General features: G+C 42.6%; 1 protein-coding gene across 1 annotated transcript in view; it reads right to left on the reverse strand.

Annotated features, from left to right (window-relative positions):
* Positions 1-7268: 7268 nt before the first annotated feature.
* Positions 7269-12262, reverse strand: part of Stx12 (syntaxin 12) — a 34388-nt gene continuing 29394 nt past the window's right edge. The window contains exons 8-9 of the mRNA XM_059255108.1: positions 11142-11224; positions 7269-8765 (exon numbers count right to left, since the gene is read on the reverse strand). Of these exons, the coding sequence (XP_059111091.1) occupies positions 8673-8765; positions 11142-11224 (176 nt within the window). The 3' untranslated portion in view covers positions 7269-8672. The remainder of the gene's footprint in view (positions 8766-11141; positions 11225-12262) is intronic.

The raw sequence follows: 12262 nt of genomic DNA on the forward strand, positions 1-12262 counted from the left end.
GCATCCAAAACCGCATCCGCACTCATTTTCTTTCTAATCCAAGTCTGGAGTGTTACAGCGCAGCGGTCGTGAGGGCTCAACATGTACGAATGAGGCCACTGGTTCCTTCTCCAGCACCAGTAGTTCTGAGGCTTGAGGGCGTCTATAGATTACTAAGAGTCTGTGTCAGAGATCATATAGTCTGTTTATGAAAACTTTGGACAAACTGCAGCCAGGCGCAGGCCCAAACAGAAAAAGGTGTCCAAATACTCACTGGGCATAAGTCAAATGATTAATAAAAGCCCCTTGGGATTTTTCTGCTTGGGTCATAGTGACTATACTGTACAAGGAAGCACTAGGGTTGCCATCTTCCTCTAAGCCCCTAACTTGCTGGTTGTAATGGCTTTGTCTTTTGAGTGTTTACTGGGAAGTATGTATTTTATATGGGTCATCTCACATGGTATTACCAATATTCAAGAAGGACTGATTCCAGAAGAGACACTCAGAGTGAGTTGTCCAGCCTCACCCTAAAACAAGGAGTGGAATTTTAACCTGAGTATATATAAAGCCAAAGGCCAGGCTCCGTCACTAGTCTCATAGGTTTCTGACAGACACACTCTTACTGGTATGCAGCTGATGTCCCTTTCACACATTTGCAAAACACCTGGCATGGTGATCAAGCAGTTTTCTTTTTTAAGAAATATTATAGGTGTGGTAGCACATGCCTGAAGTCCCAGCACTAGGGAGGTAGGGGTAGGAGCATCAGGAATTCCAGAAGACAGCCTCAACTACACAGTCTAAGCTTCTTGAGATCCTATCCCCAAAATTCTGTAGAATTATTGTTCACTAAGAAAGGCACTGTTCAGGGCCAAGGAGATGGTTCAGCAGGTGAGCTGTGCAAGCATGGAGACCTGAATTCAGGTCCCCAGAACCCATGTTAAAGAGCCAGGTGCAGCTGTAATCTCAGTGGTGGAAAACCGGAGACAGGTGGATCTTAGGTGCTTGCTGGCCAACTCACAGATTAACTAAACTCATGTAAGTGATGTTGACATGTTGTCTTCACAGACATGCATGCACATCAACATCCACACCTGTGCACTCACACAACATAGAGTTCAGTAAGTGAAGGACTCTGTGATGGAAGTAATTATTTTCTTGAATCATTGCTACTGGCCCCCTATACTGTTTTATTTATTTATTTTGTGAGAACAAGGTTTCACTATGTAACCTTAACTGGCCTGTAATTTGCTATGTAGACCAGGCTGGTATTGAACTCACAAGAAACCCACCTGCCTCTGCTTCTTGAGATCTGGGATTCAAGACATGTATCACCATGCTCTGCTAGACAGTTAAATTTAAATAAGCCTATTTAAGAGACTTTTTCTCTGGATGAGTCTCCACGTTTCAAGATGCAACTGCAATGTAACATCAAGCTGGATTTAAAAAAAGATTTATTTATTTTATGTATATGAGTGCTCTATCTACATGTCCACTTTTATTCGAGAGGAGGACACCAGATCTCACTACAGATGGTTGTGAGCCACCATGTGGCTGCTGGGAGTGGAACTCAGGACCTCTGGAAGAGCAGCCAGTGCTCTTAACCGCTGAGCCATCTCTCCAGCCCGCAGCCAGAATAGTCAGCGCTATGTAGAGAGACCTTGTCTCAAAAAGTAAAATAAAATAAAATGCAAAAAGACTATTAACACCCCCTTCCAGCCGGGCGGCGGTGACCTTAGATCCCAGCACTCGGGAGGCAGAGCCAGGCGGATCTCTGAGTTGAGGCCAACCTGGTCTACAGACTGAGATCCAGGACAGGCACCAGAACTACACAGAGAAACTCTGTCTTGAAAAACAAAAAACAAAAACAAAACAAAAACCCTTTTCTGCTTTGTGATCCCAAAGACCAAACTGATAGGAAAATTAAAAAAAAAATCCCAATTCTAAACTTGACTTCAAGCAAGCAAATAATCCTATGACTCCCTATTTTGGAGGACAGGATATGATTTCTAAGAAGAAATCAAAGAATTGCAAAATTGTTTTGAATGAAGCATAAACAATATTTTTAAAAATAGTTTTAAAATGTTTTGAGCTAGGTGTTGTGGCCGCACACCTTTAATTCCAGCATCCAGGAGGCAGAGGCAAGTGGATCTCTGAGTTAGAGGCCAGCTTATATTTGTTTGTTTCTTTTTTTTTTTTTTTTTTTTTTTTGAGATAGGGTTTTTCTGTGTAGTTTTGGTGCCTGTCCTGGATCTCACTCTGTAGACCAGGCTGGCCTTAAACTCACAGAGATCTGCCTGGCTCTGCCTCCCAGTGCTGGGATTAAAGGTGTGTGCCACCACCGCCTGGCTTAGCTGTGCACCACATGCATGCCTGGAACCATTAGCGGCCAGAAGAGGATGTCAGATTTCCTGGAACTGGAACTACAAACAATTATGATCTGCTGTGTGGGTGCTAGGAACCAAACCTGGGTTGAATGTAAGATCAGCAAGTGCTCTTCACTGTGGAGTTCTCTCTCCAACCTCTCCAAAAGAAAACACTTCTGAGAGTGTGGTTGGTTCGGTGGTAGGGTGCTTACCTAGCTTGTGCAAGGCTTCCATAGCAACACACACGTGTACAAAGGCACTTTTATCTGGCAACTTGGGTGAGCTTTTGAGTTTGAACCCCTTTCAGGCCTGAGGTCGTGTTGAAGTCATTTCTAGCTATCAGTGACTGGACAAAATCCTAGCTAAAGTTCAACTTTCAATTTCTCAGTCTGTGTGTGTGGTCTACCTACTGTCATTCACAAGAAACCTAAGAGGTGTATTCTCACCCCTGTGATTCTCCACTCCACTGTAATGTCCCCACCCCAGCACAGCTTCTGGTGTGTCAGCACTTTATACTTAACAAGGACCTTTCAAAGCAAAATGCTCTTTGTTTGGGTGGCAATGGCATCAGTGTAGACCAGCAAACTGGAGGACAGCAATACAGTTAACCTTTTGAAATGAAGGCTAACGTTAGCTGTCATGGCATCTGGCCAAAGAGAAGTTAATTTCTTAAGTCTCTGACAGACTTCTCTAGACCAGACTCTAAAGACAATATTTTAAGTCTCTGACAGGTTTCACTAGAATAAAATCTAAAGACATTTAAAGCTGACAAAACAAAACAAAACAACAACAACAACAAAAAAAACACCAAACTTAAAATGGTCAGATGTGGTGACACGTTACTTGTAATCTGAGCACCTGGGAGGTAGAGGCAGAAGAATCAGATGTTCTGCTCTATAGTGAGCAGGAACTACATGAGACCCCATGATCAAAGGAAAAAAACGTATCAAGCAGCGCACAACCACCTGTGACTCAAGCTCCAGGGGAGCTAATACTCTCTGGCCTTCATTTGTACACACACACACACACACACACACACACACACACACACACACACGGCATACACAGACACAAACATATACACACAAATAGAAATAAATCTTAAAACATCTTTGGTATGTTCAAATGAAGGCAATGAGCTGTATGTAGACGTTGTAAGCAGGAAGCTCCATTAGCAGGTGACAGATGCAAAGCGCACAAGGTGTTATGAAGGAGACGATGCTAATTTCAGCAGAAATGACCAGTTCTCCAGATTTGTCAAGAGGAAGCACTCTGAAGAGGAGGTGAGCAGGAGAGCTTCTCTCAGTGATGTACAGACTATATATACTGTATAATGGTGGCTTAAAGTATGAGCACTCAAGAAGACCACCCTTAAAAGCTGTCTGATCATGGCCAGGTTACCTTTGTCTCAGCTTCTTGAGTCATTAAGAGTACACAAGGGCTGGCAAGATGGCTCAGCAGGTAAATGTGTTTGCCTCCAACCTTGACAACCTGAGTTCAGTTCCTAGAACCATATAATGGTAGGAGAGAACTGACTCCTGCAAGTTGTGCTCTGACTCCTACATTCATTCTGCGGCAGGCCATACCCTTCTCAAATAAATAAATGTAATAAATTTTTAAGGGGGTCTAGCAATGGCTCAGTCATAAAGAGCAATTGTTGCTCATGCAGAAGACTTGGTTTGACTACCAGCACCTACACTGCAGTTCACAATCATTTTGTAACTCCTATTTGAGGGAATCCAACTCCCTCTTCTAAGACTCCCCAGCACCAGGCATGTATGTGGTGCACAGACATATATGCAGGCAAGATGTCCCTTTTTGTTTTCAGACACGATCTCAGTATGTGGACCAGGCTGGCCTCAAACTCAGAGATCCACCCATCTCTGGCTCACAAGTGCTGGATTAATAAAGGTGTGTGCCACCACGCTCAGCCTAAATTTATTCTTCAAAAATCAAGTGCTCAGATGGCTCAGCAGCAGTGTGCAGAGGACCAGAATTTGAATTCCTAGTATCCACAAGATGGTTCACAACAGTCTATTACTCCAGTTTCAGGGGATCTGATGCCCTCTTCTGACCTCCTTGGGCACCAGGCACACACAGTTACAGACATACGTGTGAGCCAAACATTCATATACACACACACAAAAATCTTCTAAATTATATCCTAGGTAGATGGAGATTTAAAGTAGTTGTACTTTGTAGTGCTAGAAAGCAATATTGGAAAGAATCCTTTGAAGGTTAGGCCTATACTATTGATGTCTGGAAAATCGGGAAAGAAAGCAGGGGACTCCCAGCCCTAGGACACAGAATGGACTGGGACATGACTTGAGTTGTACAGGCTGCACTAAGTGACCAAAAGCAAAAGCTCCATTCCCATGACTAAGCAGTCTCTGAAGAGAAAACAGTGGAACATGAGGGGCTTAGTGGTTTATTTTGCACAAATTGAATGATAATTTATCTTCTTTTCCTTCCTTCCTTAAAAAAAAATTAAAAAAAATGAAAACAACAACAACAAACAGGGTCTTACTACATAGCCCTGGCTGGCTTGGAACTTGCTGTATAAGCCAGGACAGCCTTGAATTCATGGAGATCCATCTGCCTCCATGTCTTGAGTGCTAGGATTCATGGCATGTACCATGCCTGCCTGGTAATTTCACTTTGATGTCTCTGCCTAATGGTATAAAGCAGTATAAGTTTATTACAGACTGCACACTGAGTGGGTAGGCACCCCCTTAGTAAAAATAAAAAGTGGTATGTGCACGTGGGTATGCACACACACCCCGCTCTGAGAGCACCAATCTAATATTGATCAAATTCTTATCGTGAAACATTACCAATGAAGTGGCCAGAATACTTTTATTTTCTCTACATAGCACTAATTAACGTTAAGAGACTGCTAGAGGGGCTGCAAAGATGGCTCGGCAGTTAAGAGTGTTTTTCACTCATGCAGAGAATCAAGGTTTCGTTCCCAGCACCCATATGGTGGCTCACAATCGTCTGTAACGTCAGTTCCAGGGATCTGACCCTTGCTTTTTTTTTTTTTTTTTTTTTTTTTTTGGTTTTTCAAGACAGCGTTTCTCTGTGTAACAGCCATGGTTGTCCTGGATCTCACTCTGTAGACCAGGCTGGCCTCGAACTCACAGAGATCACTTGCCTCTGCCTCCCGAGTGCTGGGATTAAAGGCGTGCGCCACCACCGCCCGGCCTGACCCTTGCTTTTAACTCAGAGGGTACCAGGCATGCACATGGTGCACAGCCATACATGCAGACAAATCATTCATATACATAAAATAACATTTAAAAATCTATTATTTTTCTTTTTAAAGAGAGTGCTAGAGTGTACCCAGTACTCCTAGAACATTTCAATTTCAATACAGGAAGCTGAACAGGAGGTGCAAAGTGGAAAGGAACACAGAAACATATGTACAATTTGTATGTTCAGACTATACAGCTGTTGTCTTAGGGGTTTTATAGTTTAAAAAAAAAGATTTAACTGACCAACTCAGCTACCACGCAGGCACAAATCCAGTGCTTTGAATTAGCCCACCATCTATGAGCTGCTGGAACTCGTGAAGGGATTGGTCGGGTGGAACCATAGCCACAGAATCTCCATGACTCTGGGCAACAGCAGGGATTCTGAGAGGAGTTTAGGTGAGGGTCCAATATTGATGGTGTAGCAGAAGCCAGAGGCCTGGACCTGACCAACAACTCATTACAATGAACATTTACAAGTAAAGCTGTTTGGAAAAAAGGGTGTACTGCATGACACACCACAGCTCCCAGTGCCACTAAGATGAACAAAGAAATGGTGGAGAAGCAGGAAAGATAGAGGAGCGAAGTGTTTTGTTGTTGTTGTTGTTTGTTTTAAATTAATACTTTTATTTTTTTTAATTTTCTTTGGGTGGGGATCACTGCAAGGGTGAAGGGCAAATATGGATGGACTAGCAAATGAGTGGGATTGCAGAGCATGTTGTGAAATTCCCAAAGAATCAATAAAAGAATTATGTTTTGTTTTTTTAAAGAGCAGTTGAGAAAACATGGGGCTTATGGGCTAAGCGACTTGTCTAAACACCCTCATCTAGTTCCTGGTGGGCTAGGATTCTTGAGGTCTTTCATACTCCAGTCTAGTTTTTGACTTGCAAACAATGGTTCCTCAGCCCTGGCTATACATAGTACGTATGTGGGGCTTTAACAGATTGCTATGTCTAAGAAATGTACCAAAGTAATGAAAGTTGAATCTCTGGGGAGGCGGACTACAGCTTCACCTCTTTTAAACATTTCTAATATGAAGGTAAGAGTCGCTGTCCTAAATCATGGTGCCAAAAGATAACCAGGCACAAAGCAGGATTCTGGGAATAGGTTTATTAGAGTTTCTTGACAACTGCTACAAACTCTATACCAAGTTCCTATCTCTTCCCACAGCCATCATGATAACACCACTCAGTCAATGACACGGTGTTACAGGATTACAGCCACTCTGTTGTTCTCAATAGCTTGCCACAACACATCCTTTTTTCACTCCTTGGACTATCACAAATGACCTATCCAAGGCCAGCTACAACTTGAGAACAGGGACTTCTCTGAAGTGGCCCATGACATGTGGGCCACTGTGTCATGCAGACAGCTGTCTTTTCTTCCTCTCCTTCTCTTCTTAAACACAATGCCTGCTCTCAAACCTTGTAGGTACCCAGCCTGGCCTTGCACTCGCAACCTTCCCGTCTTGTCTCCTCAGGTACTAGGATTAGAGGTATGTGCAAACCACAGTTTGCCCTCTGTCCTGTTTTTCGAAGAAAGGCAGCAATGCCTATTCCACTCGCAAGCCAAGCCTTACCTGTTCTCCAGTCTTCTTGCTGGTCTGTTTTCTCATGGCAGCACATTACCTAACACCTACATCATTAGGATGTTAACACATAAAAGTAACTACAAAAGCTTTTAAATGTTTATTTGTATTAAGTAGGCGGGATGGTGCAAAAGTGCAAAGAAACTTATGCATTTGGGCCCTTATTTCCCTACCAATCACATTAGTGTAGAAGAAGACTAAGTAACATTAAGAGGAATAGAGGAAATAAACATAAATACACCAACAGCAGCCAAATCCTCCAATTCAGTGAAGGACAAGCTGACATTTTCGGACTCGATTCACATTTATCTGAATGCCTAAACCAATTACACTCTCTCTACCTGTTTCTAGGCCTGTGAAAAAGGGCAGTGGACAACATTTATATTACAAGACAGCAACCCTTTATTAAAACTGTTTTTGTCTAAAACTACGCCGAGTTTGATCTCTTGTTCATAAATTAGGCTAAGTCTAACATCACTAAACCAGTATTATTTACAAAAATGAACCTTTTCTTTGCTTTATCAATAGGGTCACAGACCTAAGTTTTAAACCCCACTTCAGTCTAAATTTTAAAATCTTGCTATCAAAGCCAAGCAACCCTTATAAGGCTCGGGAACAGCCTTTGACAGCAACATTTATCATTCACCAGGAATGTAAGCCACAAGTGAACAAGATAGAATCATTCTAAACAATCCCTATTTGCTTTCCAAAACCATGCTGTGCCTAATGCTCCCTTTCTATGCAGACAGGTGGAAGAGGGACCCATCTGATTATAACAATGTTATGAAACGAACCTCTTTAAAACAGGAATGGGATGACTTAGTGTGCAGGGATGGAGTCTGTAAATGACACCAGGAGACAATAACGTCAATTTAACTTAAACCCAGCTTTTCATACACTCCCTGGCAATGGGCCACTCTGACAGACAGGTTCTGCTCATTTCTCCTGAAGTCACAGGTGCAGTTAGTCCCCAGTTACATATAGTGCCAAAATCTTGCAAAACAGAGCAGACCCCTTGGAAACTCATATCAAAATGTTAAATAAAAATTGCTGGCATATTGTACAGTTTCTCAGACTTGAATAGGCTGGCTCCTGAAGGAAATTTATCTCAGATGCTCATAAAAAGGTAAAGTTTGTGTCTATACAAAAAACAATATTACGAGACTGTAGTGTCACCTGTCAAAAAGAATATCCACAATGGAACTGGCAATAAACACTTGTGATAAAGGGCAATCAAAATACAAGAGAAAGGAAAACACACATAAGTTAATTCCTTATCTGAGAAATCAATAGAATGTATGCATAAATGATAAATACTGTCTCCATGAGTCACTAATTCCAAGGACTAGTTAGTAGTTAGTTTCTAGCTAAATTATCACAGGACACTCTGGTACACGCTCTCTTCTGTGGTCAGTTTGTTCTGGCAAGACTCCATGGAGCACTTGCCCTTGAAAACAACTCAGCAGGAGAAGGCTCTGAGGCAACCACAGCTCATTTAGAAGCAAGCCAGATAACCACTCCCAAGACCGTAAGAATCACTGACAGGACAAGCACCAGGATACACATCTTCTTGCGAGATTTTTTCTGAGGAAAGAAATATTTAAAGACACTCATGAAGCAAGTAAAATTCTTATACCTAAGATTCCAAGAGTGATCATAATCTGCCTCCTTGAATTCATAATAACACTTTTATATTTCCCTACTGGGACTGAACCCAGGTCCTAGTACACATTAGGTACTCACTCCCCCTACTGAGTCACACCCCCAGCCTCTAATTAACTCTTACCATGCATAAATGTGCAAACATCTTCTTAGAAATCCCAAGTCACCAGTTCTAAGTAGTAGTGCAAGTTAAATTGTTCACAAATACAGTTTTGCAAAGGAGCTGCACATTTGTTCTAGTTGTCATTTGCTGGCCTGACTTGTCTCACACTACCTAGCTTGTTCCTGGATCCCCCTCTACCATCCATGGCTAGAGTTACAAGAGTCTGAGGATTTGAAGGCCAGGCCTCTTGTTTGCTTTCACCACTGAGCCTTCTCCCTGGGCCCTGTGTACTTTAATAACTACTTTATACCTAGCACAGAAAGTATATTCACTGTAAAGCATACAGGCAGTAGAAAGAAAACAATCACCCATAGATAAGACTATTAACATCTGATTCTATTTCTTCTCTCTTGGTTTTGTTTTTTGTCTGTTTGTTTTTGAGACAGGGTCTTACTGTGTAGGCTTGGCTGGCCTGGAGCTTTCTCTATAGACCAGGTTAGCTTCATCTACAGAGATCTACCGCCTCTGTCTCCTGATACTTGGTTAAAGGCCTGTGTTCCCGCTGCTCAGTCATCTATGCACACTCCTGGATTGTTATATGTTCTGACTGGATCATACTGTATGCTTGACGTTTTTCTCATTTAACATTTAGCACAAACTCTCCTTTTCTGCTCTTTAACATCTCTTAGTTCCCACATAACACAATATGGAATAGATGTAATTACTCCTTTACTGCTATAAACTAAAATCATCAGTTTTTCAAGAAAATATTATGAAACACAACTTCCTCAAGCATCACAGGTAAAATATAGCTACCCCAGGAATACAGAGCATGACTAAAATGAAGCTGCTTCTAAAGAGGCATGCAACAGCAAATGAGGGAAAATTAGATTTCACTTTCAATATCTAAGACCTGGGTTACAGACCCAGAGAAAAAGCTGGGTGCTGTGGCACATGCCGTTAATCCTAGCACTCAGAAGGCTGAGGCAGGAGGATCTCTGTGAGTTTCCAGGCCAGTCAGGACTACACAGTGAGACCCTATCTCTTCCCCTCACCAAATCCCCCCCCTCACCCCCCCCCCCCCCCGAGCTGAGGACCAAACCCAGAGCCTTGTGCTTGCTAAGCAAGCGCTCTACCACTGAGCTAAATCCCCAACCCCAAGACCCTATCTCATAAAACAAAACCAAACAAAAAGACTCCTAAAAGTCATAAAGCCAGCAGAATCCCCATCATGGGCACAGTTCCATAATGATTAGTCCTGTTTACACAGAGCTGTCACAGCTGATTCTAAGACATCGATGCTGAGTTAACAGTCGGCATACGTGTCTCTGAAGCTCTACATTCCCTGTAGCTCTTACTCTCTCAATAGCCCTGTGGTGATATATTGTGTACCTTAATAAAATTTGCCTGTAGATCAGAGAGACAAAGGAACAAGCCACAGGCAACTCTCACCTCGCTAACTCCTCAGCTAGTCCTGTCTCCACGAATCCTCAAACTGAATGTCTCTCTCTGTCCTCAGCCGAAAGGCTTCAGCCAGAAAGGGTTCTAGTCCTGTCCCCTCAGGCCTTATACACCTTTCTCTGCCCAGCCATATCACTTCCTTCTTAGTGCTGGGATTAAAGACGTGTGTGCTTCCCAAGCAAAGGCATGAGATCTCAAATACTGGGATCAAAGGTGTGTGCCACCATTGCCTGACTCTGTTTCTCTCCTAGACTGAATCAATCTCATATAATCCAGGATGGCTTTGAACTCACAGAGATCCAGATGGATCTCTGCTTCCCAAGTGCTAGGATTAAAGGTGTATGCCACCACTGCCTGGCCTCTATGTTTAATCTAGTGACTTGTTCTGGTCTCTGATCTTCAGGCAAATTTTATTAGGGTACACAATATATCACCACGTAGCCCAGCCGTTGAGGGTGTAAGATTAGCATCATGCTAGATTTAGGCATCAAGCTAGCTCATGAGATTAGTTTTGCATCCACAGAGCTTCTGTATAAGTTATTCAAGATTTGATGGTGTTGGTGATCTGGCTGTAAAGATAAATACTAAAAATGGGACTGGGGCTGCAAATTATAACTGCCTGCCTCCAGCTTAACCCCAGGCAAAAGGCTGCAACTGCCTGCAGCTTATCAACACAGCCTAGGTGTTCACTGAGTCTACAGCACAGAGAGACTTTCTTAGGTCCTGACTTTTACCTGATAATAAGCAGCTCTTTGCAGCTGATCAGTGGCTCTTTCCACATGGACCTCTGAGCTTTCCACATTGGCTTCTATGCTATCTGTAAAAAATACAATGCACATTTCAGCACATTGAGAAATTTCAATACCGCAAACAAAACAATTTCTTGCTGTGGATTATGCTCATTGTTAATAAGAAACTGATTGGTCAATAGTAGGGCAAGAAGAGATTGAGTGAGACAGCCTGATGCAGAAAGAAGGATGGGAGGAAGAAAGGCAGAGTCAGGAGAGTCAGAAGAGATGCCAGCCAGCAGCTGAGCAAGCAGAACATGTAGAAAATGAGATAACAAGCCATGAGCCATGTGGCAAAGCATAAATAAAAATATGGGTTAATTTAAATGTGAGAGGTAGCTAGTAACAAGCCTGAGCTATCAGTTGAGCATTTATAATTAATATAAGCCTCTGAGTGATTATTTGGGACTGGGCAGTCGGGACAGGAAATGTCCATTTACAATTTCTTTCTTTTTTTAAATGTATATGGGTGTTTTATCTGCATATATGTCTGTGTACCATGTGCATGCCTGGAGCCAGAAGAGGGCGTTGGATCCCTTAGAACTGGACTTACAGATGATTGTGAGCGTCTGTGTAGGTGCTGGGAATCAAACCTGGGTCCCTGGGAGAGCAGCCACTGTTCTTAGCTGCTACACCATCTCTCCAGCCCCCTAACAACCTGATGCCAAGCCCTTAGTTTCACTATTACCATCCAGCCAGGAAATCAAAATTTACTTCTTTTCATTTAATTTTTTGAAACAGGGTCTCATGTAGCCTAAGACAGCCTCAACATCCTCAACAACATGCCACATAGCTGACGCTGGCCTTCAACTCCTGACCCTCATGCCTCCACCTGAGTGCCCAGGTTACAGGTGCCACTGTCACTACCAGCTACAAGTTTCTAACTTGATAAGAGAGCAGCTCTATTCTTCAGAAATACTGATATATTTCATAGCAATAGGTTACTAAGAATGCAATTCACTTATACAGGGTTCAAGAGAAAAAAAAAAACTTGTGTGTGGGGGCATGCATACACATACATTTACGTATGGGAGTACATCAAAAAGTAAGTGGAGCCGGGCAGTGGT

Source organism: Peromyscus eremicus, chromosome 2 (assembly GCF_949786415.1).
Source record: "Peromyscus eremicus chromosome 2, PerEre_H2_v1, whole genome shotgun sequence".
Classification (NCBI taxonomy): domain Eukaryota; kingdom Metazoa; phylum Chordata; class Mammalia; order Rodentia; family Cricetidae; genus Peromyscus; species Peromyscus eremicus.